Here is a 27,762-nt window from a genome sequence, read left to right as displayed (position 1 = left end):
GCAGCCTCCAGTACCTGAAGGGGGCCTACAGGGAAGCTGAAGAGGGACACTTCGTCAGGAACTGTAGTATTAGGACAAGCAATAGTGGGTACAAATTGAAAGAGGGGAAATCGAGGTTAGACATTAGGCATAAATTCTTTACTGTGAGGGTGGTGAGGCACTGGAACAGGTTGCCCAGGGAGATAGTGGTTTCCTCAACCCTGGCAGTGTTCAAAACCAGGTTGGATGGGTCTCTGAACAAGCTGTTCTAGTGAGAGGGAGGCTTGGACCGGATGATCCTTTTGGTCCGTTCCAAGCCCCTCCCATTCCGTGATTTCGTCACGGTCACCGGGCGGCGCCCCCCCGCGTGCTGTCCCGCACGTCGCCGCCCGCCACGCCCGTCCCCGCCGGCGCGCACGCGCAGCAGCCCCGCCCCGCCGCGGCCGTGATCTCGCGTCACCGCCCCGCCCCCCGCGGCGACCCGCGAGGCGGTGGCGCGCGCCCCAGCTGTTTCCGGCACCCGAGGCAGCGCAGGCGCAGTGGTGCGGTCTCACGCGGCGAGTGTTGTCGTTCCCGGTTCGGCCGCTCGCGCCCGCTCCGCCCGGGCGGTACCGCTCGTGAGGGCGCGGCCCCGGACCGCGCTGGGGCCCTGACCGGGCTCGGCGGCGGCGGCCGGGGCAGAGGGGGGAGGCGGAAGCCGCTGCCCGGCAGGTACCGCCGCCGGGAAGGGCCGTGTCGCGTCGCCACTGGGTCATGCGGGGAACGGAGGTGGGGGGAACACGGTGAGCGCGTGCCGGACATACGGGGCTCGCGCGCGTGACGCGGGGTGGGCCGGGGACAGCGGGGACGGGACGGGACGGGACGCGGTGGGACGGGACGCGGTGCTTGTTTACGCGGCCGCTCTCGGCAGCGATTCTGCGAAATGGCGCAAGGCAAGAACAGCGCCCGCTCCCCCCCGGGACAGGAGGAGCCCCTGTGCCTTTATAACCCGGCCCGCCGGCGGGGCCCGCAGCCCAGAGCGTGGCGCGGACCCAGCGGGGCAGGCACAGTTCAGGCAGAGGAGACCGTAAGTAACGACGCCGCAGTCTGGGGCGGTGTCACCTCTGCTGTCACTGTGGCGTCGGCCTGCGCAGAAGTTGGCCTGCATACCTACCTGGCGGCCCTCCTCGGCACTTGTCTCGGGGGCTAGAGAAGCCTCGACTTGCCATTTGGGCAGGTAATGGATTTGTGCCTGCAGTGTCAGCGCAGCTCTGGTGTGCTGTGTAAAATGCTGCTCCGTCCGTTGCATCTTTCTTTGCGGAGCAAGGGTTATATACTGCCCTTGGCTCTTGGGATAGACATGTCCCATTGAACTTTGCTCAAAGAATTGGCGTCCCTCCTCCCCTGTGAGGAATTCTGCAAAGGGGTTGTAATATAATGACATTTGAAATGTGATTTCTGCACAAGGTAATTTGGTAAAGAAAGACAAATTTCTCTCTGTAGGAAAAACAGCCATCAATTTTCTGTATGTCACTAAATGCTTTTGAGAAGTGTAACATTGCTAAAGATAGGCTTAAACTGGCCTTTAGGGAGTAGCATGTTGAAATGTTGGGGTGGCGCTACCAAATGTCCTAAGCAGTAAATATTCCCATGAGCTTATTTCATTTGAATGTTTATCTGTCTTTACAGAAAACGTAAATAAGCTGCATCTGCCTTAAACCACTCTGTGATTTTTAGTCTGCTTGTTACTGTATATGGGTCTCCATTGTTGATTTTTTGTTGTTTTTTTTTTTTTTTTTTCAGATAACACTACACTACGAGACTTATTTATTGAAATATATTTTCTGGAATGAAGTAGAAAGCAACATAGAAAAGGCATAATTATTTATAAGTAATGACAGTTCAGTTATCTTTGGGCGCATATTTGGTCTTTTTTATTAACCCAAAAAATCTTTGGTGGAAACAAAGAAACAAATATCTGTGTTTGCATAGACCTAAAGTCTGCTGGAGGATAAATCATGCCACACACCTGAGAGTTTTGCATACAAGCGAGCCTCGGTGTAAATGGGCCAGAAGCAGAACATTTTGGTATAGCAAATATATTTACAGTCATGAGTTTTTATACTGTAGAATTTCTAAACTTCTAACTTCTTCTTCCAAAGGACTTACAAAGGTGAGCATTCGCATGTCACGAATTAAGAATACTATAGAATCTGTTTCAAAGGCTGTGTCTGGCACTCACAGTGAACTGGTGTCACGAATAGCTCGATTAAAGTCACACTCAGGTACTTTGGGAAAAGCGAATAAAAGTAGTGCAGGTGTAAATAACATCAATGCAAATCTAGGCAATGATAAAAAAGTCACAGATGCCAGAACTCAGGAGGATTGCAACAGAGGCCCATCTGCAAAGAAATCCACTTGTGCAAGTGAAAACTTGGAATCTGTGTTAGTAAGTTCAAGTGGTACTTGTCAAGATACTCCAGAAGTTTCAGCATCTACTAAAAACCACCTTTTTCATATAAGCTACTTTTCTACAAATTTTGGAGAGACTTACAACTTCATAGCTGATCATATCAACTCTTACTTTAGTAATTCTGTTATGGAACAAGAGAAAAAAAGGAATGCTTCATTACAGGACTCTAAAAGTGAAGAGAGGAATAAGCTTGATTCATCAGAAAATACTGTAACGAGTGAAAAAAAGACAGTGGATTCAGCAGCTACTTTAGCTCCTGAAGCAGAGACTCTGGGTGCTGAAAAGACAAATACTGCCCTTCCAGTTTCCACTAAAAAAAGTATTGCAAACTTTCTTTCGTATCCCAGTAACAGCGTACAAGCTTTTGTAGACAGCTATATTGGGGGGCTGGTTCCCAAGTTAAGATCCGAATCAAAAGTTGTTTCACCAGAAAAGAGTAAACAGCCAGAACAAGAAGTGTCTGAGAAGACTGATGAGGACAAATCAAAAGAGGCCAAGACTGCAGAAGAGAGGGAAAAGCATCTGTCCCTTCAGAGAGAAAAGGCAAGTCTTTGTTTAGTGTTAATTATTTATGTATTATTTCTATGTATATTTTATACAAGTGTATATATACACTACACAAGTGCAGTGTATGGAACCATACATATACACACGTGCTTACGTAAATAAGTATATACCTCTGTCTGTACTTACATATGTACACATACTTTTATTCATATGCATACCTACATGTAAGTACATAATGTGGTGTCCCTGTCCATGGCAGGGAGGTTGGAACTAGAGGGTGTATAAGGCCCCTTCCAACCCAAACTGTTCTATGATTTATTCTATGTACTTTGATAAATAAGTATATATGTAAAACTGTATAAATGTTCATATATATACGCATACTATATATAAACTTACAAATACATATATGTATTTAAAAATAGGTATGTATACATCTGTATACATGTATAAAAATATGTATATACTTTTTATAGAAGTACACATATGTATATGTAAGTTTATATATAAAGCATGTATATATATATATAAATATACATGTGTGTGTGTGTGTGTGTGTGGTATATACATATACTTAGTTCATGTATATGTAGAGAGACTCCATAAAGACAGACAGATCTAATTGGGGGGGGGTTTGTAGTTGTAGTAATTTCACAGTTCATGGTTTGTTTATGGTTCCTATACCATGATTTCAGAGTTGCCCTGAAAATACACCTGAGTACATGCTGACACATGTTTGTTTGGTGTATTCTTGCTGTGAGCTGACTTTATTTAGTTTTCTAGTTAAGAATCAAAAGGTCGTCTGTTTCCAGTTTAAGTAATGCTTACTTGGAACCTGTAGCAGATCTCTAGTACAGCATCCTGTTCATTCCTTCTGAGAAATCTTAAAATAACACATTGGAATTGGTGTTGACAAATTTGACACATTTCTTAGAGTAGTTTTATATTATCTGTTTATCTTTTTTAGATTATTGCAAGAGTGAGTATTGATAACAGGACTCGAGCTTTAGTTCAAGCCCTACGAAGATCCACTAATCGGAGAGTCTGTATCAGCAGGGTTGAAGAACTGACCTATCATCTTCTAGAATTTCCAGAGAGCAGAGGAGTTGCAATTAAGGTGCAAATAGTCCTTATGCATGGATAAAAATTAAATATCTGACAGATGATTGATATAGAATAACATAAAACCTCGTTATTTGCTTCTGTGGACTAGTCTTATTTGTAAAGATTACAACTTGAGTGTCTCTTTTTGTAACTCTTTAGCTGGTTCAAGCAGATTCGTGTGCAAACTATCAGCAGTTTAGCTAAAGGCTCCTAAGATTGCAGTGTTTAATTTAGAAGCACACGACATGGTCATGTGGGGAGGTGGTATAGCTTTTTTTTTCAAGTGGTCACGGAAGGTCATACGCTGTGTCCTCTGTGGCAGTTGACCAGACGGGAATGTACTGTACAGTTGATCTGCATATGCACAGTACTTTCTATGCTTGTTTACATGCTTCCTTCGAAGAGTGAAGTATAGTCATCAAATAAGTGCATGTAATCTAGACCTACTCATTTTCTTCCCTGCAGTGAGAGGACAGGAGGTGGGTGGTAGACTATTCTAGAAGTACTAGCTCAATCAGAACATTTGTCAGCCTTGTAATAAATGTGTGACATAAATTGTAGAATTTCTGGAAAAGCAGCCTTTGGGAATGGAGTGTGGGCCAGATGAATCATTTGGGCAGGGTACAGGTCAGGAGTCCACATAAATATATGTGAATTATTTTATTATGAAAGAGTATATCCACTCTTCCCATTTGGATTGTAATGCTCTATATATTTGTGGTAATGTACATTTAAAAAGTACTCCATGTGAGGAAGAATTTTAATATTTGTTATTAGTGTACTTAGAAGGCATTTGTTGTTTTGAAGCAATGTGATACTTTTTAAGCAAAATCCGGGCTTTTACCTGTACTTGATGTGCTACATACTCAAGTCTATATTTGGCTAATGTGACATGAAGCCAATTAAACTTAATTCCTGGTGAATGTAGCTTTTCTAGCAATCAAAAGATTTGTGTTTCACCTTGACTGCTGAATTTTGATAGGTAGTGACTTTTAGCAATGAGGTGTGCACAACATAATATTGGCATCCTTCATTTCCATTTTTAGAGAGAGAAAGATGGGTAAATACGGTTTTGAAGAAGTTTTCCTTCAAGTTTAACTAATATTACTTCTATACTTAAATGCCAACCTAGTAAATTTAAGCATGGATTCTTTTGCTATAAACATATGGTTGGAATGAAATACCTTTGTATTCATCAATAGGAAAAAGTAATCCCATGCCTGCTGCGACTGAGACAGGCTAATGATGAAAGTCTTCAGGCTGCTGTTAGAGAAACTTTAGCTCTGATTGGATATACCGACCCTGTGAAAGGCTGGGGAATTAGAGTCCTCACTATTGATGGAGGAGGAACAAGGTAAAACTTCTGTAGCCTTTTTTATTCTGTAACTAGAAAGAAAATTTCAGTTTCTCTTTGATAAATGTATGCCCAAAGAGGCAAGTCATGATTTACATTTGTGTTACACAGGTACTGTTTTTGTATGCATTGGTGCTTGACTGGTGCTCTGTTTGGTGCTTGTTTTGCCATACACAATTATCTTGCTCTATCCCAACTGTTGCATGCCAGAAACACAAGTCTGTGGTCTTTAATGCATCTCTCCCATTATTTCAGACATATTGAGTTGGGGGCCATACAAACCCCACACAGAAAAATACTGTACCCCAAGGGGCATTATACAGCCCTGTTAAGACCAAACTTAAAGTGCTGTGTGGTGTGGATGCAGCTAAAATCTCTTGAGTCTACATCCACAGAATGATCATCCCCAAGCCTTTACATTTACAAACCAATATGGTTGAAGCTGTTGAGTACTATTTTTGGTATGTCTGAGTATGTAATTTATATTTAGTGTTCATCATTCTATTTTAATTTTGTTCTGCTACTCTTTTATTCCCCAAATTATTCAGTATTCTTATTGCTGTAGTTATTGAATTATAATTAGCTCTAAGACCACCTTTAATTAATTATGACTATGTAAGATAAAACTGCCATTGCATGTGAAGGGGATTTTTGTGTTTCAGGGGCTTAGTTGCACTTCAGACTCTTCGGAAACTAGAAGAACTAACTGGAAAGCCAGTTCATCAACTTTTTGACTACATCTGTGGTGTAAGCACAGGTAATTATTAAGCCACAATTTGGAATTTTGCTGTGAATATAGTACAAGAACATCTGAGAATTAAATGTAGGTTTTACAGTTTCTGACGTAGAGGGTAAGCTGGGAAAGCATAGGTGTGATTTCTAAAGTCTGTCTTTTTTCTTCTATATAAGAACTTTGGGTGGTTTATGATAGTTGTGACTTCAAACTGATTTGTCATTGTTTTTAATTAATGTGAAATCTTCACTTTGCACACAGATACAGTTATCTTAGACGTTTATGGGACTTCACAGACAACTGAGGTTGAGCCCCTCAGGGACTCATATTGGATCAGTAATGCTTCCCATCTTTAATGACCTGCACAGCAGGACAGAGTGTGCCTGTAGCAAGATCTTGGATGATTTAATTTAGAGGAAGTGGTCAGTATAGTGCTGTCCCTGTTCAGATTGGCCTGTACAGGCTTGACAGGTTCAGTAAAACCAAATACAAAGCCCTCCATCTAGAAACCAGCTTTAAAGAAAAAGACCTAGTCTTGATTCATACAAGTTGGACATGAATCATAATTGTACCCTTGAGCAAAGAAAGCCAACCGTGCTGGCTTGCGTGGACAAGAACATACAATAACAGGTGAAGGGTCTCTCTTTGGCTATGAATGTCTAGTTTGGGGCTTCTCTGTAAACCCTAAATTTTGGGGTGTGTTCTTGTACATACTGAGTGAGTCTGGCACAGGGTCTAGCAGATAATCAGGGGATAATCATGACATGTAAGGGAGAGAGTGCAAAAACTGGGTTTATTCAGCCTTGAGAAGAACAGGCTAAAGCAAAGCCTTTTTGCTGTTTCAGTTAATGAGAAAATATAAAGAAGATGGAGCTAGAGTCATCTTGAAGGTGCACAGTGATAGGAGAAAAGCCAACGGACAAGCTGGAGTATGGGAAGTTATAATTAGGTTACAGAATCTTGTTTTTTTTGCAGAGATGGTCAGACACTGGAAGGAATTGCCTGCACAGGCTGGGGAATCTCCATCCGTGGAGATATTGAAAACTTGGCTTAACAAGTCCCAAGTAACCTATTCTAATTGAACCTGTTTGAACAGAGGCCGGACTAGATGACCTCTACAGGTCCCTCCCAGACTTAATTACTCTTGTGACTCAGTGTTAAGTTACTCCTCCCTAGAAAGCAGGAAACTAAAGCATAAGTTTCTCCTCAAGCAATAGTCGTCTCCTTCAGAAATGGTGCTAGACCATTAGCCACACAATGCTGATTTCTAACATAAGGTATATGCTGTAGTTCAGTTTCCTTTAGAAAATCATTCAACGTTATTCAAGTTTTTTGCACTATACTTATATTCTATACAGTTTAATTCAGAAATTATATTAAACACAGATGACCATGACGAGAGAAAATGTTTGTGTTTCCAGAGATTTGCTTAATAGACTCAGTAGTAAAGGAGAAGATTTAGGTCTACCAAACAGAATTTGTTTGTAGGCACGATATAGTTCCCTGTTTTACAGTTTAAATAATCTTCCAAAGAAATCCTTTGTTAGTTAATTTAGCAGTAAGTGGTTGTTTCCTTGGAAGATAGTTTCCCTGCAAAATACTTCGCCGATTTCTTCAATCATAACAAAGATATAGATATTTTATCTTGGATAGAGAGGCCTAGTGTTCTTAATTTGATCCCACTGCTCTCACTGGAACTAACTTTATTTTTAATTCTTCCCCAAATTTTTGGTTTTGTAACTGCTAGTAAGTACTTAACATGCTCTTTTAAATGTTGTTTATACTATCAAGCTTTGTCTGCATTAGTCCAGCTCACAATAATAGATGACAAGACGTGGCTGGGAGAGGTTGTGCACATCTGTCAGCATGTACTAGCAGTTCTGTGTGTGTTGACGGTACATATGCCAGTGAATCTGGATGAATTGTGCTTTACAAGAGTGATGTGTTAAATGATAGGAAGGATGCCTCTTGTGCATTGCACTTCTCTTTTCTGCTGCGCTTTCTGTATTTCTTAATATCATTTAGCTGTTTTGCCTTTGAGGTTTAGAAATAATCAGTTTGCTGTGAATTCAGCATCACAGAGTCTGTCTTTGTAGTTAGCTTTCCTGTACTTGTCTTCACTGGGGGTCAGAGCATTTAAATGCAGCAGTCACAGAGAAAGGTCACTGCAATGATGCTGTAATAGGCCCCGAAACCTTGGAAACTGCTCACCAAAATAGCAGATGCGTGATAATGTAGAAGTGATGCTGGAGAGTTTAGAGGAAAACAAGATAGCAGAGGATTTGCATGACTTGGGAAAATGATGTTTCTCTGCTGCTAGGTGTTAGAATACAGGCATTTGGTGACTTGGCAATTAAGTTTCTCTTGATGAAAATTTGTGTCAAATAGGCCCAAATTCCCTTAAGGGTTTGTGCTACTTTTTAAGAAACTGACACCATCAATGCACTGATGCTCAGCTGTCAGGGTGGTGGGGTTTGTGAGAGCAAGAGCGGCTTGGAAGTCATGTTTCCTTTAAAGCCGTCCATAACTTCCTTCATGTAGTTTGTTCTGCACGTGTTGTACTCTTACTCTATTTCAAGCATTTGCACCTTTTAGAAATAATTTTATTCCAACCTATTGCATTTATTTGCAAATTGAAAAAATCATGTGTCCTAACTATTCCTAACGCTTAATTACATGCTCTCACAGTACTGCACAATTAGATTTAAAGCTTATATGTGTCCCTTTCAGTTTATTACGTCTAAGAATTGTGTAATGCGTTAATTGTATTTCTCCACAGTCTTTATTGGTATTCAACAGCCATGCTTTTTGAATGCTGTTGTTTTTTCTCCTGTAAGGGTAGGTCATAATTTTTGCTAGGCATACACTAGATGGCAGCATGTATGAGACTAACTGTAAATGATTGCAACTCAAAACTGCCTTATTTTTAAAGAATTTTCTGAGAATTTTTCTCTACTGACTTAAGAGTTTTCAAAATAGCAAGTAATGCTCCAAATATGTTTCTAATATCACAACATAGATTTCTCTTACTTATTTCTCTTTCCAAGTAAAGCAGTGGATTTAATTTGTTTTCTGCCCTATACTTGTCTGCAGGGATGAAATCTGCAAAATGAAATAATGTCACTTTTCAACTTCTCATATTTCTGGTTTTGAAAGTAGACTGTTTCTATCTTATATATGTCCCTTTAAAACATGGTCTGTGATGTCTGAACAGAAATTTAGCGATATAAATGTAAATTGGTCTTCCTATTTCCAGACAGATACTCTGCTAACTTATGACCTACATTAACTGGTAATACATCTTTGTAATCTCACTTCAGGCTACATTTTATATTGCAAAATATTTGTTTTTCAGGAGCTATATTAGCTTTTATGTTGGGGTTGTTCCATATCCCTCTGGATGATTGTGAAGAACTGTACCACAAATTAGGATCAGATGTTTTTAAGCAGAATGTCATTGTTGGAACAGTCAAAATGGGTTGGAGCCATGCCTTTTATGACAGTGATATATGGGAAAAAATGCTCAAGTAAGTAAATAATGATCAGGTGAAAAATAATTAATGTAGTGTCTGAGTGCATTTGGTTTTATTATTGCTTCACTGGTAATGAAAATTCTTAAAACAACTAGAAAGGAGTAGCATATACTCTAATTCTGCTGCTTTCATATCTACCAAAACACTGAAAGCCTTTAATGTAATGATTTCTGTTTCTGGGGAATAAAGTAAGCTTTAATGCACTGATTTCTGATTATATTCCTGTATGCTTGCCAGCTCTGTTTGATCTGACTCATTACAGATTTGCTACAAAATTTACTAGCCACCTGCTGTGCCTTTTTTCTTATAGGAGATTGGTGAGAAATGAAATTATGTGCTCTAGTAGGGATTTTTAATGTTGGGAAATGAGCTGTAAGGATCACAATGAAAAAATATCCTCAGTGTCAGAGTTGCCCATTAAATGGTATTTGTTCTTAGAAATGTATACACATGCATTAATGGCTACACAGGAAAAGTCACTGTAAGGAATTATTGTATTATGTGTTTTATTCATCTGTGTTGGTATTGATAGTTCAATTGTTTATAATTTTTAGCAAACTAATATCATAGTCTCTCAACCAACATAAGCTGGCACTACCACTGAAAGAACTGAAGCAGTCTTTTCTGAGAGAAAGTGTAAAAAGGTAAAAGGTTCCTTCTGATAAATAATAAGTTCCTTTGGGAACATGATTAGTGTGTTTTATGAGATTGAAAGGAGGTTTTTTTCTAAACTTTTTGTGGGAATACCTTTGCTGTTTGAGTTTTAAGCATATCACATCTTTGAAGTGGAGAGAGAGGCTTAGAAGCACCACTTCTCTGTGCTCTTGCATATTTTTAGAAATAAATATGTTTATCAAATTAATATCATGAGCTTTTCTTTTCAGATATCTGGAGGTCTTTTTTTTAGAAATGAGATTTTTCCCCCCCGCTCAACTAAAAGAAGTCTTGTGAAAATCACAATAACCTCATATGAAAGTATTTTACATGCTTTTAATTAAAATGCTATTTTTTTGGTTTTTGCAGCTGTAGCACATTAGGTAAAGAATTCCGGTGCAATAGACAGAAGCCTGGCAATCAATATACTATCTATAGACTGAATTGGAAATTAAATGTGCTGATCAACAAATGACTTCTTGTTGACCTAATTTCTCAGTGTTGAAGGGAGATTCTATGCCTACACAACATTTTATTGAAGGGATTCCTGGAGGCTTCCTTGTGGTGTGCGAGCCTGGAACTAAGAAAGGGAATTAAAAGACTGTATAGCACCTCTTTACAGCAAGATGAAGGTCAGGTCTAACTTTCAGTCATAGTGTGAGGAAACTGCTCTCTGTTTTGTTTTAAATTTAAAAGCCTTACTTGTTCTGGGTGGGTTTTTGTTGTTTAAATGCTAGCTTGTCTCCCTTCCTTGAAACAGAGAATATCCATTGACAATATACAGACATGCAATATATGTTTAGCCCTACCATGATGTCAGTGGTTATATTTTTTGACAGAAAGTATTCCCGCTGAAAATAATTAAGCTAATGTTACATTAGGCTAATGTTGCATGCATTCATGAGGTATGTTATAAATTCCATTTCAGAAAATGGAACTAATTTTAGTTAACTGACTTTTTATTCAGAGTGCTGTAGGGAATTGATTTTAAGTCTTATGTATTTGTCTATTTTAACTTTTCTTATATATTTCTTGAGTTGCAATTTGAGGACTGGTTTTAATCAGTTACATTATGCAGAAAATTATACTTACCACATATCAGTCTTAGGTAGTGCTATATTGAATTGCATTTGTAAGAAGAACCTGGCTTATAGTTCCAACTTTTCTGTTTTCTTTTGACTGTTGTTTACATATACTATTTTTTTCTTGCATATGTCTGGAGAAATTTGGTGAGCAGCTAGGGGTTTTCACAAGCTAGCTAAAATAGTGGGATTGAGAAGCACTCAATCACTTTATGGAGCGTAGGATAAAAGCTACATGTACTCTTTTGGTAGGAAAATTGGTAATGCATGTGTTTGAGAATGCAAGTAATAATACTTCAAACCAGTATTTGTTTTGCAAATTGAACACTGTTTTCTAGCAACTGGATGGGCAGCACATCCTGTACCAGCATGTGCTATAAAAGTCTCTCCTGTAGGTTTGGTAAGGATGTAATAGTTTCCTGGTACTACTGTTGTTGTTAGAAGAGGGTAAAAGGTACAATTTTGCCTTTCACATTGAATGCTCTTTCTCAAGTGTTTGATTGCACTGTTGCTGTAGCCCATTAGAACGGTTCTTCAAGCACATGGTTGGCAGAATGTTGTTCATAGGGTTACTGAAATAGGTGTTGCAATATTAGTGATTCGAAGGGATGAAACAGCAACGTTTGTGAAAGAGACTTATGTAGGTCATGTCTAGAGGACATAGGCACAGACAGACACAAGCAAAGTAGATAGATGCAAAAATAGGGAAATTAAATTATGTGTAAAGTAATAACCTGTGAGTGGAAAAATGTAAAATGCTTACAGGATTTAAAGTAGCTTTAATATCAAAAGTGATTTGGGTGCTGTCATGGACAGTGTAATGAAACATTTATATTCTTGTGGTCAAACAAGGTGATTGTCAATTGGGATTGAAAATACAGAAAATATTATGATGCCGTTATATTAATTCGTAGTACAGTTTCACTTAAAATACTATTTACAGTCCCGGTTACCCCATTTTAGAGAATGTTTCTGTTGCAAGATTGTTAAAAAGTAGCCAGTGACCTAAAGACAACATACACAAAGGCACTAGGAGTCTTTAACTTATTTGCTTTTTTTAATGATAAAGTGGTAATTTGAGATAAATAAGGTATCTTGAGAATTACCAGTCTCCTCTTTTCTTTGTGATCAAGGGAATATTCAATAAAAGTAAAATTAGAAGACTTTCTTTTTTTAATGCAGTATGTGAAGAAACTGTGGAATTACTTCTGCTGTGTCTTAGTTAAAATAACTGAACAGCGAGGCTTGACAAAAACATTTATATAATACGCAATTACTATATTAATGCTAGCAAGAGAACTAAATTTGGAGGTGATATTAAACTTTTATCTTTAGACCTTAATGTCTAAAGTTGCATAGTACTTTAAGGGATTTCTTGTACCTACTCGGAAGCATCAGTTCCTGGCCTCCATAAAAAACAAGACGTGAGGAGATAGTTATTCAGTTTGATGGTTCCTATAATTAAGCAGTGGAAATCACTTATGCATTTTTTTAATCTTTGCACTCAGGGTTTGGGAAAAAATAGCTAATATAGATATTTCAGAAGTAGATGAAAGTGATGCAAATCAGTAGATGTCTTTGATATCTCACCTCTGTCAGTCTCATATCTTTTATTCCTACTTCATGGTTTCATGTGCCTTTGTCTCCTTCTGTAATCAGTTAGGGAGTGCAGATGGCACTTTTTCCCCTCCTGGCTGGTGACTGAGACTGGAATTAATGCGTTTATTGAAAAAAATAAAACAGTGCTGCTGATAGAAGAATTGTGTCAGCAAGAGTTTTCGATCATAGGACTGGAAGCTGTTTTTCTTCCTTCTTCCCTCTCAAGGACATGTACACAGCCATCCTTCGAGCACAGATATCCACTAGTGGAGCAGCAAATTGTCCTAGCCACAAGTACAGTCTGCTGTCTGCATGGAGGACTGCTGCTATTGTAGCATGTAAAGCTACTTTTATCTTCTGACCTGACTAGGTTGATAAAGGTGTTGTTTTTACCAGTGGAAGAGCTACCACCTACTATCAAAAGGGGGTGTGAGCTGTAAGTAGATGATCTCATAAGAACAACACATGGAATATCCCTGCTTTAAAAGTATGGCAATACTGACAACAGTCTCTGCAGAATAAGGCAAATGTACCACCAGTGTTTGGGTGGGCTATGTTCTAGGGGAGGAAGAAAACTCGCTTAAAGGACAGCCTGTTTTTAGAATCATTATGGATGACCACCAACTCTGTAGGAGTTTTAGACCTTTACTGTAAGCAAATCAAAGCTGAAATAGATGCTGAGGTGAGATTATTGGCTAGTGTGGTAATTTACTCCAGTCTCCTCTACTATACAGGAGGGTTACCTTCTAGTTAGCAATTGGAATACTGACCCTAATGCTAATGTGATGATACATTACAATGCTACCCATTCATGTGATTTATAGAAGTGTATGCATCTGAAAAAGTTTTTCCTCAAAAAGGGATATTAAATGCATATTGGATTACTGTTATGGAAGATTACATGTAGGTGTTTTAACTTTCTTTGAATCATGTGGAATGACATCTTTCTCTCCTTAGCTTTTGTTTTTTTAACAGTGCAGAAGAGTAATTTTCATTACTATGAAACTGCTTAACAAGGATGTTGAGTTTTTGATTCCTGAATGTAGCAAAGTGCTTCATCTAACTAAGTAGTTGAGTAATCTTAATGATTATCGTTAAATATGTGACGAAGTAACTTGAATCAAGACCTCAAACACTCTTCAGATTTATTTCTAACAACCTAGAAGTTTTGAAATGTTGGTCCATTGAAGCCAGCTGCAGAAATCTGATTAGTAAAGTGAAATTCAAGGACTCTTTCTTTTAAATCCAATGGTTGCAGAAATAAGAATGATAAAAATATACATCTTTTTAATGCTAAACTGATGGAGCATTTTCAGTTTTGTACACTCTTTTTTGTAGAGAAAAAATGGGCTCGAATCTTATGATTGAAACTGCAAGAAAGTCCAAATGTCCAAAGGTAAGTACTGTTTTCTGAGGTAAATACTAATTGTGTATTTCACAAATACTGTTAAGAGTTCAGAGTAAATTCTGTCCCTAGAAGAATATTGGATAAACAGCAAGAGTGTTGATAGCTCTTCAGGCTTCCATTGTAATAACCTGGGCTTTTACAAGATAAAAATTAATTAGATTCTTAAACTTCTGCATCAATTTCTCATATTTTTAATACTTCGAGTTGGAATATATTTCAGAGATGTTAAAAGCCTTGAAACATTTTGACATTGTGTAAAGCTTATTTTTTTCATATAAGAATTCTAGTGTCTGGAGATCCTGTCATGTCATCCATGATCTGTTTTACTGTGTTGTAAGAGGACAGGGTTTCTTCTCACTTTATTTGGAGTACCCAGTTTTCTCCAGGCACATTCTTAAGCCTAGAGATCTCTTCCTGAATGGTAGAAAAGGCACCATGTCTTTGGAGGGGTGTTAGATACAGCAGCAGCACGAGAGTGAAAGATGAGAAAGCCTGGGTATTTTATTTTTGGTGAAGGATAGGGTGTGAAGAAAGAAGAGAAATATAATAGGACATATTTCAGAACAATCTGTAATTAACAGGTGTTTTGGTGTCATAGCACTATATTCATTGCTTTACTGTTAAATGGAAGATATTCACATTTTTCTAAACATAGAAACATGTGCCTGACTGACTGCGTTCCTAGTCCATGTCTAAAAGAAGGACATGAAAAGGCTGGTGTGGTATGTTGCTTTCTGAGAGAGAAGCTATCCTATGTTGACTTGAAAGTTATCTTTGAACTGGGATCTTTGGCTTCCTTCCATGTTCTTCAGTAATAAAATGTGAATATAAATAGAGTTGAAACTAGCTGTTCCCAGTAATTGCTTTGTAGTGCTCTCAGTGGTGGCACTCTTTACAAGGTATAGCAAAATCAAAATAAAACATGCAATTGTATGTTCTGCTGCTGTTAAATCATGGCAAGATGAATTTTTCCTGAAGGTGCTGAACACTTGGCAACTTAGACTGCATCATGAAGTGGAAGAATACATGAGTATTGCCAAAAATAAAATCAAACATCCGTTTAATAGGTTTTTTATTAAATTTCTTGAAGTTGTTTTTCTTTCTTCTTCTAGTAGTGCTTAGAACTAAACCTTCCTTTTGACAAAAACAGGAAACTTTCCCTCCATCAAATGATTGATTATGAACCAGGCATGTGTTTTGCTTTTGCATTGTCATGTAGAAGTTACTCTTTTGTTTTCTTTTCTGTAAGAATGAATCTACTGGGAGTAAAATTATTTAAATTAAGTAGCTGAAGAATGAAAATGCATAGAGTGATATCACAGCATCAGCTGTGCTCTTGGGTAAATTTCATGAAAACACCCTACTCTGTAAAATAGTAAACAAAATGGAATTGAGCAGCCACTTGGCTGCTAAAGAGTGTTTTTCTGATAGTGCCAAACAGGCTGGCTGCAACAACACTAAAAGGTCTTGCATATTCTAACACACATAACTGTAGGCACCTTCATCTCGTGATTATAGCTGTAAGATGCATTTTTTTTTTAGTCATACTTTTTTTGTTTTTTAATGGAAATACCACTTTGGCCTTTCACTTTGATATACTTATTGTGATTTCCGTTACTGACATTTCAGTGTCCTTAGAAAAACCTTGAAAGACTTACATTTGATTCTTTTGGGTTTTGGGTGGGTTTTAGATTTCTTTTTGGGGAGGGAGATTCTTCCTGCAATTCTTTAACTCAGGTTTTGTTATTAAGTAATCATTTTGGGGGGGAAAGAAATTGATTGACAGTTCTGATATTCATATTTAATGGCATTGTTGCATTGCTGGTTACAGACTTCTGAGAATAAAATACTGTTCCTAAAAGCAAAATATTCTGTAATCATATAGTTGACAGCAGCTTTTTATTTAAACATCTTAGATATTCGTAGAAACAGAGTAGCCAGTGGAAACAATTTCAGGTTAAAAATAGCATTTTCTTTAGGGAATTGGGGTTTTTGTTTGGTTTTTACTTTCACTTTTTAAAATTTAGATAGACTTTATAAAAATGTAAATAAACAATGAACCTAGTAAGATTCCAGAGATGCACTTAAGGTATAAATTAAATTTCGCATTGTGGGAAGCTGTCATTCTTATATTAATATTATCATCATATGTAACTAATTTTGTTCCTCCTCATCACTAGGTAGCTGCAGTAAGCACCATTGTAAACAGAGGAACACCACTGAAAGCATTTGTGTTTAGAAACTACAACCACTTTCCTGGTGTTAAGTCCCATTATATTGGAGGCTGTCAGTATAAGCTGTGGCAGGCCATTAGAGCATCATCTGCTGCACCAGGTTACTTCCAGGAATATGTTTTGGGCAGCGATCTTCATCAGGTGAGTTGAAATCTCCTTTAGTAAATATTTTCAGTTTTACGCCCGAGGAAAAAAAAGTGGTCTGAATCTCTAAATCAAAACTAAACAAATAAATTGGTAGCACAAAGGAAATCTAGGACAGATGGGGTAAGAAAGGATATTTTCAGCTTCTATAGCCTTTATAGAACTAGAAAGGGTATAGGCTTAAAAATCTTAGTCTTCTCAATACAAACTTAAACTCTTCTACTATTTCTTCTCTGCCTGGAAGGAAACCTTATATGAGTTGTAAATTGCCTCTGTCTTCCTGCTTACAACTGGTATTTCATTGAGCATTATTTCGCTAAACAGGTGGTGTGACTTAAAAATCTAACAATATTGTGAAGTGTGAAAAGAACAGGTTATACACTTCAGTATTCTTTTTATTAGTGCATACTTTCAGTTTACTGAAGGGACTACTTTTTAATTCTTTCCATTGATAGCTTATTCAGCTCTACCCTGGTTCTGGGCTAGTAAAAGGAATAAGAGATGTCATGGCAGTAAGATTAAACTCAGGACAACTGCAAAAGAAATTCCCTTGAGGATAAAGCAGTGTCTCCTATTAACAGTGTATTCTGTTTTATTGTATTACAGCTTCTGTTGGTAATTTCTTTAGTAGTTTTTTTAACCATAGTGGTTTCGTCCTCCAGTGCCCCTTTATTGTCCGCAGTTCTCTGAGTATTAAAAGAATCCTTCTTGCAGTACATACTAATTTAAAACTATTAGTTTTTATTTTTATAAATATCTAATGCAGATCTGTGACAGAAAAAAACTACAAAGAGTGACTGAACTAGAGACCCTTACTAAAGTGAGCATAGGGTTGTATCACTTAAGTTTAATGAAAGCATCTGTTACATTTCTGTCATTTTAATTCATATGATGGCATCGGCTGTAATTGCTGGAAACCAATAATAGCATATTTTGAGTAATAAGGATGTACCTGGATCACATATAGAATTTCTGATGGTGTCTGTTGAAAGGGCTCTGTAGTATCTTTACCATTGAAATGTGCCTGAGTAATACTGAATTTTAAAGGCTAACAGATAAATGAGGATAAGATGAAATAGAGAAAAATTAAGAGATAATAAACACTGGTACAAAGAAACAGCTAGAATTTCATCTGAAAAAACCAGCATACTTCCATATTTTAAGTCAACATTTATAAGGTGATGGAAGAATTCAGCTGTATAAAAACTCTACAGAAGCTGAAGGGTGGAGGGGAAGGGCTCCCATGGAGGGGCAGGATGGTGCTACTACATCAATCGGTTCTGAGATTTCTTTCATTTTACTGTTTTCCCTTTTTATTTAGGGCATTTTTTCCCCCACACCCTCCTTTACCTGCCTCCCACCCCACAGCCTCCCCAGTATGGTATATATTGTTATCCTTCAAACATTTTAATCAAATAAGTACGTAAGTTTTGGGGCTTTTTTAAAGCTAAAAATGGAGCAACACGTTAAATTCCAAGCCAAAGCACAGCTTGAAATCCTGAAACATGTTCATCTTCCATCTGGCCAAGCAAAACTGGGAAGGGAGTTGCTTTAGCCTTTGGAGCTATTCCAGGCTGGTCCTTAACTACTTGAATGGGTCAGTATTAAGCTATGTGAAGCAGTTTTCTTCCTCTTCTCACCTTTCCACCCCCTATTTCCTTGAATTGAGAGTACGTCAAAATTGGTCTGTGCTTTTGTGTGAAGAATAGCTGAATAAACAACATCTTAACTTCTACACAGTGCTTACACAATTCTTTGTCTTAATATTGTTTCTGAGTTGCCAGACCTGTGTGATAGGCAGTAAGGCTGGTATTCATTTCATCTGTTCACTTTCAAGTCCAATTTACCAGACTAGAGGATGTGTAATTAGTGTTAATAGAGATCAGATCCAGTATTTTCAGACACAGAGGGCTGGAATGAAGTATAATTTATTTTTTCCTTGCTGCAGAGTCTTTGGACAAAGCCTTTACATCTGATCTTACAAACATCATTTTTCACCATTCTTCTCTATTTCATGTATTTTAATTACTAGAAAGGAAGGACTTAGGATGCGATTCACTTTTGTAAGCCATAAAGAACTGAATCTGTTTTCAGTAATAAAACTGTTTATTGTAGTAGAACTAGATGCTGAATTTTCTGACTCGAACTTCCATATCATCTGAAAATATCTCTTCTACACAGGCAGGAATATTTAAACCTTGAATTCTTATAGAATCGATCTTTTCCGTCTTCTGTGCTTTTTTCCTCTCAGATTGCACTTTTTCTACCATATCTGTTTCCATAATTGTCTGGTTTGTGTGGGATGTACTTGGATGCCTAGCTAGCAAATTACTACATGGCAAATGCTACAGGACTGTCTTCCTGCAGGTTTCTATCTCAGATTATAAATCCACCACTGCAAAATCAAGCAACCTTGAATTACCTTGTTTTAACCCTGGGGTAAGAGCCTCTGTGCATGTAGCAGACTGTTACCCTTTTTTCCTGGGTGTTAATAGTACCTCAGTGGAAAATGCAAGGTAATCAAGAGCTTTATCTCTGCTAAAGTATCCAAAGTGAATTGAAAGGAATACATATGCATAAGTACATTTTTAAATAAATAGAATCCTAAATGCAGTAATATTCCTGCTTACAACAATTTTCTTATTAAAATATGTTAGTATCAGCAAATCTTTGTTCTTGATTATAGTTCATATCATAAATGCAGGAATAGTAGATTATTGTTAAGCATCTTTATTCTGAAAGTGCACTGCAATTGTAATTTTAAGTTCCTCGGCCAGATGAGGTATGATCCTAACCTTTGTAGTATATATGGAAATTCTTGCTCTTTTCTGTATTATCACTTTACACTATATACTGTCTAACTGAATGGACTGCTTTTGAACTATATGAATAAATGAAGCATAACTCTGTTAGACATTCTCAACAGTACCATGATTTTTAAAATTGCATCAGCATAGTGTGCAGTAAGTATAAGTAATAATTTATGCCAAAGGCTTCAAAATTGTAGTACAGTGTCAGAAAGATGGTCTTTTGAGGATTTTTTTTTTTTTCATGGATTGGAGACTTGCATTAATCACCATAATCTGTTTTCTGGACATAAACTGTGCTAGTTTCTTATTAATTTATTTATAATTGGCCTTGCAGTGTTGATATTTCTAGACAATTCCAAGAACAGAGGTGGCCAAAATGTACATGAAAATTCAGAATAGTACCTATATTGAAATTTGTTTCCTGGCTTTGAAGTTTGGGACTCCTAAAGAATTATATATAGAGACCAGGTTTTGTATTATCAGTGAGTTGTACATTTAAATCTGAATTGAGAAGCACTCTGGCATTTCATCTGATTTAAGACTCTTCAAATATGTGAAAATATTTATTTTGAAAACAGAAATTTAGTGGATTTGTTTTATGGTCATCCTGCATATTCTTGTCTTATGGTATCTAGCTTTTGTTGGAATTGGAGTCCTTCCACAAACATATGAAGTAGCTGAAAGAGAGTTATGCTTAAGGTTGACATGGATTCGTGGAGTTTTTATGTATGACTCTAGACATCTGTGCTGGAGTCATGCCTGAACTGAACTGTAGCTGTTGGCTTTATGACTTGCTTTTCCATAATCTGTATAGTTATATGTGTATGTGTATTTGTGTACACACACACATGCCCTTTCTCTGGAAACATTCCAGCCTGACTTCTGTAATATAGTCACTGTAAATGTTCAAGGAGATTGTTAAGTGTGTTAATTTTTTTAGTGAGGTAGTAAATTAGTTTTACAGTTCTTTTGATGTCATTGTTCAGAAAGATGTTTCTAGGTGCCTGCATGCTTATTTGTGCTGCAGGTGAACTGATCTTGGTTGGTTAAATTTCCACAAAAAGTCAGCAGTTCCAAACCAAACAGCAATATTTACATTCAGGTCAATCAAGCCATGCTATCTGGTTCTGCTCTGTCAAGTAGGAAAAAACAGCGCAGCTGTTGGTAGATGAGGAGAGGAGGATTAATATTCTTTGTGGTTCAAAAGAGGAACACATTAACATTCAAAGGGATTTAATCCCTGTAACATGCTTCTCCAGGAACCGTGCAAGTCAAGAGAGACTAAGTCATGATGTTACAATATAGAAGCCGTATTGCCACATGTCAGCTCTTTTATTTTGAAATGTATTTATGAAGCTCTTAACCTCTCACCAGTCCTGCTACAGACCAGTGATTTTTTTTTCCTACTTCCCACAGTAGGGTGTTATTTCTTATATTATATATTCTTTTTCTTTTTTTTCCCCTTTTTATTTTTCTGTAGTGTGAAAAACATTTGAGGTACTCAATGTCACTTCAGTAAACAGTAAAGTATGCTGAGGAAATTATCAATTAATTAAAAGAGCAATGTAAGATTTAACAAAATCATTATGCACACTTCATTTACTAGGTTTTACAGCAAAAACTAAATTTGTCCCACTGGATTAATTCAAAGGGCAGCAGGGATTGTGTGTGCAATGGTGGTAAATTCAACAAAGCCACAGATTTTTCTCAAATAAAATATAGCCAATTTCATACAAAGGGCTTGATCACCTTTTTCTTGACAGCTTCCCATGATTTCATTGTTGTATTACAGTTCCATTTATTATAGTGCTGATGTTAATTTATAACAGTGTTCAAATAACTGTTTTCTTTGAGCAAGATCATGTAGTAAAGCAGTTAAATTGGCACATGGTCAGTTAGTGGAGTTTTAATAATGTAGGTGTAGCAGGAGAATACAACCTAGAAATAAAAATTATATATGGTACAATAGTATGATGTAACTAAAGTTTCAAGTCAGACCTTCATTGAGAAAAGATATTTTGTGATTTCTTCATATTTTTCAAACTTTCCCCTTCCTTTGATTAGGCAGTAAATCTGGAAAGCCACTTCATCTTTTGTAGCTTGTTACAGGAGAGGCCTTCAAAAGTGATTCGCTTAGTGGATCCTACCCTAATTGGTTTTACACGGTAGCTTTTAAAATTAGATTCAAGGGTGCTTCTCAGGCTCTAAGAAGACACAGAATATAGGTCACATTGAAGTTCTTTTCATTCTTAGGATATGCCACGGTGATCAGTATGCACCAGAGCTTATGCAGACTCTGGTTTAGTAGGTGTATCTTGTTCTCACAATGATAGAAACAAATATTTCTTTGTTTCTCTGTCTACTTGTTGCCATACACATTTTCCTACAGCCTTCAAGGCAGTGTCACGTACTATTTAAGCAAGAGGGAATTTACTGGAACGTGTTAGCTACATGGATATCTGCATTTATTTCTCTCCTATGGATTTTATAGGTTTGGTTAGCAGCTCTGAAGGTGGACATGCATGATGTGGTTTACCAGCCTTTGTGGAATTGCTGGTTATTGCACCAGTAGTATTTTGCAGAGCAGACTGCTTGCAAGATTCCCCAGAGGGGCTTGCTAAGTGAGATGCTACTGGAAGATTTGTTTAGTGATGTGAGAGTGTGTTTTGTTTAGGCATTTAACTTGAAAGCATTATAATTTTTTTCTCAATTGATTCAGAGTGCTTATTTAAAAGAAAAAACAAAACCTCACTCAAATGAGCTGTATTACATTTAACTATTTTTTTTGCTTAGACTTCTGAGTCCATATGTCTTCAGTAGCACTGTTGACCAGCTAATATTTTCTGTAAAACAAATCTTGTAAAGTCTAAGGAGGCTGGGTAGAGTGAAAAATTATGAACTGAGTCAATTCAGTAATCTCTGTACAAACAATTCAGGTTGTTGCACTCAAGTTCTGATGGTACTGGCCACCATTCCTTAGATCAAAAAGAACAATTTGTCAGTTCTTGATGGCTTATAGTTTTCAGTGTCCCTGGTTGTGTATTTGTCTAATACTGACTTAAATGGGGCCACATTTTGAAATGAAATAGCCTGGTGATATTCATTGCAAATAAGAGCCTAAGAATGTATTGTGGGATTATTTCCTTAAGGAAAGATGGTTTATGATGCATAGTGGTCTGGTGCTTAATGTGAAAAATCATTTAATGTTTTGTCAGCTACCGTCAAGCCTCTAATTTGCCTTCTTTGTTGCAGTTTAGGAAACTGCCCTCGTCTTGCCATGGATACATGTGATAGGAATCATTTTCACCATGCATACAAATGTGCATAAAGCCAATTAGTTCAATACTGAGTGCATTCCCATTCATTGAATAGGGCACAATGTCTAAGCCCTATTTCCTGTACTGAGCTTCTCTTCCAATATAAGGATTAATCTGTGGTATTAATTTTCCAAATCTGAAATAATTTGGCAATCTCTTCAAAGATTCTTTGCATTTCAATGTTTCTTTTACTTGGGGTATATTTACAGTGTTGTTTTTAGTAGCAGATAATTCTAGATTTTTGGTTACAGAATTCAATTATTTCAGCTATCACTTCCTTAGGGAAAAAAATAAGGGAAAATAGAACAAACCAGTTTCCCTCAGGTCAGATTGGGTCCTCTGTCGTGGTTACCAACTGCAATAGAGGTTGCTGTTGATAAAATGTAAAGCTGTCTTTGCTGTTGCTACTCTTGTAGAAGGTTATTTCCATAAGGTATCTCCTCATTTTTCTCATGGCCAGAAAATTTTTCATTTTCATTCTTAAGTCTATTCCTAGCTAATAGATACAAATTTTCCTTGTGCCAGTACTTACTGTTCTCTAGTTTAATTTACTTTTCTTCTTGAAGTATGTACCCTTTTGATGTTTATATACAAAACACTCATATCCTTTTTTATTTTGTTAGTCTGTCTCAATTTTGCAAAACACTCTTGTCATCCTAATGGTCCTTCACTGCACCTGCTGCAGTGTGAGTAATCTTTCTTGAAAATGGACTGTCCAGTATGTTTTTGGCATGACCCGAGACACATTGTGCAAAGTCAAATGATATACCAGATTCAAAATCAGCATTTCTAAATTAGAAGCAAAATTCAGAGGAGTTCATTTGGTCAGGCTGGAACACTGTATTCCATATGTTGTCTTCATTGTGTGATGTATTTCCTTTTTCAGAGAAAGGTACACCTTAGAATTACAGTTGTCTTTCAACAACAACAGTTGGTAGTTTAAATCATTCTGTGGTAGGTCTACTCAGAGCTTTCTCATGGTGGTTCTGATTCCAACTGTATTTTGTCATCTAGTTACTTCTTAACTGAGGGGACCCATGAAAGCACAGAACTTTTCCTTCAGTTCTTTTCCCCCTCCCCCTACCCCCACTGTGTTAGCTTGTTAGCTTGGGAAATAAAATTAAAAGAATTTTGAAATTGTGAAAATCTGACATGGATCTGTGATTTCTTGTTTGCATGTAGAGGGTTTATATTAATGTGGTTCTTTAGTGCAACAGCTTGTGCTTTCTCCTTATTCTGATACACCCTGCCATAGCAAATGGAGTATTTATGTGCTTCCTAAGTTAAATGTTGTCAGAAAGGACAAATATTCTAGACTTGAGTACCCCAAGCATCATCTGAATCCAGAAGGATTTTATTCAGACGCGTAGGTTGGGATTTTTTGGTTGGTTGGTTTGGTTTGTGAGTTTTTTAACTGTCCTGTTGAACCTTGCCTGTGCTTCACACACATCGTAAGGAGAACCTGAGTTCGGGCCTGTGTCTGGAGTCAGTGTAGGTTCAACCATGGGCCAGGTTTTTTTCTTATGTTACACACCATGATCCTTGCTTGTCATACTACAAGCAGTTCATCATTTGGGAAACGCAGGTATAAAATATGTACTGTTTTGGTGATGTGTGCTGTTGTTCATTGCAGAATTCATTTAATTAGATCTGTTATGCACAGACTTTTAGTGAAATATCTGACAATATATTTTAATGCCAAATAATTCTTTCTTTTATGGTGCCTGCTAATATTTAGCAAACTTCATCAGTACCCTGTAAGAGTACATTTTCTGTGTCTTATAACAACCCATGAATTCAGTGATGTTTTCAGAGCAGCTGGTCATTTTCTGTGAATTAATGACTCACTGGGATGAGTTAATAATTGAAGATAATCACCTAGGAGCCTACCTCAGCTAACCATTCATTCTGAAGAAATATCAAGAGCAGACATGTCTAATGGAGGGTAAAACAATGTAAAATATATTATTAAATGTTCAGCATATAATAGCAATAGTATTGGCAGTTCTCAGAAGCATTTAACATGACATTTCTGTGTATGACCAGTGTATTATGGTGTTGCTGTTTTATTAGGAGGAAATAATAGTAAATACTGCATGGGAAAACAGTTGTACTGAAAAGGAAGCTTTTCAATAAACTGTCAAACTTTATTAGATTTTTTTTCTTTGTCATGATCTCGGTCTAAATTCTCACTTTGTAACTCGTGTAGCAGAAGTACAAATGTAGCTAATGCATCTTTAGATTTTTTTTTTTAATTGTCAAAGACTGCAGTAATGAAAATTTTAATATTGATGTCATTCAGTAATGTACATACAAAAACATTTATTTTTCATATTCTATACAAATGTTTTCTGAAGAATTTTTTCCTTTGCCAGTTCATGGGGAATCCCTTTTTCAGTGCATGTTTTAGAACTGTGACAAGTAACTGCTTATGTGTTTATTAGTGTTTGAGGAGAAATCATAATTTGGAGATAGCATTTCAAAGTAATGAGCACAAGATATTTATTTCAGGAATTTAAAGCAGTAGGTCTGTCTCCCCTTAAATAAGGGAATTGGTTCTTTCTGTAATTGTTAGAAATTTGGTGTACAAGAGGATTGTATTAATGTCTGTCTCCAATTAGGGTCTCTGTTGGGAATCAGCCTAGTGCAGACTGTATTATAAATTGTATGTAGTTGACCCAATAGCCTCCCTATTAGCATGATTATAAATTAAGGATGGATCTTTCTAAATAAATTGGATGAAATGTTTGTAGGAAGAGAGAACTGTGTGTCGTTGTATGCATTATGGAAAATTACCTAATTTATTGAAAAACATTTTTTCACTCTCGTAGAGCAAAGTGGATCAGACACACTATTAGATGAAGCTAAAACAAATTGGTTTAGGACACTATACATTTTAGACGGAGATTTCTTAGAAATATTAACACCACCATCCATTGCTTGTCAGCAAGATAAAGAGGAAACAGTTTTGTTTCTGTCCTGTTCCATGTTTATAAAACATCATATATTTTGTCAAATGCTTGTTCAGAAAAATAAAGATTTCCTGTCTTACTGGGAGCTCTTATTCAGCAGTTTTATCCTCAGTAGCACTATGACCAGACTGACTGATTACTCCCAAGAGAAGAGCCATAATTAATGTACATTTCAATATATACATTTAAATATATACAAATGTACATTTGTATATATTTAAAAGAACAGCATGTTCATATAAGCTTTGTATTGAAGAGAGTGTATTAGTGCTGAATGTGATAGGGGTTAGTTTATTTACTGTTAAATCTTAATGTATAGATTTCTTTTTCCCAAAGCATATATTAAAAACTGTAATTTGTTAGCCCAGTTATGCTTGAATGAGTAAGCCTTAAAGCCTTAGGGTGGATGTAGTGACATTTTCATAATGGGTGCACAGTGCAGTGAGAGGACTAGGCTGGGATGTGAATCTTGAAGTTATTTGTATTGATAGATCTTCTGGGTAGTGAAAGAATTTTTCCATTTCTCATTCCAGTCTTCTACTCTGAGGATATTTGCTGCTACTTATATAAATGTATTGAGCTGATTTTACAGAATGATTTGGCAAAGTGTACCTATTTTGCTTATAAACAAGACTAAATGTTTTTAGAGTAGTTATCTTAATTTTTCTAAGAAGCAATCCATTGTTGTAATGCAAATACTCTTCAAACTCCTCATTTGCATTAACAAGCCTTATCCTTAATCTGCGTATTTATTATATTTATGTTGACTTTAACCATGGAATTTAAAAAATACTTTTCAGAAGTCCATTCAAAATCTTAGCCTGTGATAGCTTTGTACTAATTCTGTCTCTACTTTTTTGCAAAGACAATGAAAGTAAACAACAGGCCAAGTCTGTAAGAGTGAACTAAAATGCAAAGCATGTCTGCATAGGCAGTGAGGTGAAGTGGTTACTATGGAGCAAGCAAATGCAGCTTCCAAATATCAGACTTGGCTTTCCTACATTATATATCCTTAACAGTGCTAGATTATTTTGTTCACAAAGTTTAGCATCATTTAAGTGAAACTGTGCAACACACGAGATGTTATGCAGAATTATTACAAGACACAACTTGAGTCTGACAGAATTAGGAAATGCAGTAAGAGCCTGTGAATGTAGAGAGTGTTCTGAACTTATGGGAAACAACTACCTACCTACGGTAAAGTATGGTTCAAACTGATTTTTTTAATTTTAATATCTTAATTTTAAATAACTGTTTTTTCAAACTATTGACTTAAATATGTCACTGGTTGACTTTATACACATTTACCACAATCATTTAAGTGGGACAAGATTTTCAGAAAGTTCTGTGCTACTAGGCTCCTAAGTGCTCTGGAGCACATTCTTTGAGACCTCCCAATCTATTTTGCTTCTGATGGTAGAATTTGCACCCATCTGTTTCACAATATTTAACCAGGCCTTTCTTTACCCCTAGAACTAGGCAAGCAGGGTATCTCCGCCAGAGTGTTTTTATTGGAACATATGCTTACAAAAGGTGCATTTTCCCTACTTTAAGTAATTTAAGATCTGTTAGTCAAATCACAAGGGAGCCTTGCCTGACTATTTTGCAACGGTCAAAACACTAATAGAAAATTTTAGCTACAGCTTTTGACTACTTCTTACCAACCAGCAAATCCTAAATATATGCTCAGAGTTGCATAGGGAATTTTTGTAAAAAATCTTTATGAAACAAATGAGTTGATTTCATCTTGGAATTAGCTGATAGGATATTATATAAAAAATAACAATTGAATGTTATGAAATGAAATGAAAGCCTTTGGCAAAAGACTGAAAATAATGTCCTAGTCCCTGAGTTCACTGCTTTGCTATCAGTAACAAAAT

At 37.0% G+C, this 27,762-nt stretch overlaps 1 protein-coding gene across 5 annotated transcripts in view; it reads left to right on the top strand.

The window, feature by feature from the left end:
- Positions 1-537: 537 nt before the first annotated feature.
- PNPLA8 (patatin like phospholipase domain containing 8) overlaps positions 538-27,762 on the top strand; it is a 37,645-nt gene continuing 10,420 nt past the window's right edge. Inside the window, exons 1-8 of one of the 5 annotated variants that reach the window (XM_027711013.2) lie at positions 538-690; positions 1,762-2,974; positions 3,906-4,055; positions 5,245-5,396; positions 6,059-6,153; positions 9,485-9,656; positions 14,336-14,393; positions 16,586-16,780. In XM_027711013.2, the coding sequence (XP_027566814.2) occupies positions 1,853-2,974; positions 3,906-4,055; positions 5,245-5,396; positions 6,059-6,153; positions 9,485-9,656; positions 14,336-14,393; positions 16,586-16,780 (1,944 nt within the window). In that variant the 5' untranslated portion in view covers positions 538-690; positions 1,762-1,852. Of the gene's footprint in view, positions 762-920; positions 1,046-1,087; positions 1,196-1,761; positions 2,975-3,905; positions 4,056-5,244; positions 5,397-6,058; positions 6,154-9,484; positions 9,657-14,335; positions 14,394-16,585; positions 16,781-27,762 lie in introns of those variants that run through there. The other 4 variants (XM_039385381.1, XM_027711012.2, XM_039385383.1 and 1 more) reach the window with 4 other exon arrangements.

The sequence above is a fragment of the Pipra filicauda genome, unplaced genomic scaffold (assembly GCF_003945595.2).
Source record: "Pipra filicauda isolate LSUMZ 115617 unplaced genomic scaffold, ASM394559v2 scaffold40_size4127951_pilon, whole genome shotgun sequence".
NCBI classification, from domain to species: Eukaryota; Metazoa; Chordata; class Aves; order Passeriformes; family Pipridae; genus Pipra; species Pipra filicauda.
The sequence above is the reverse complement of the archived record's forward strand: the minus strand, read 5'-3'. Positions and strand labels throughout refer to the sequence as shown.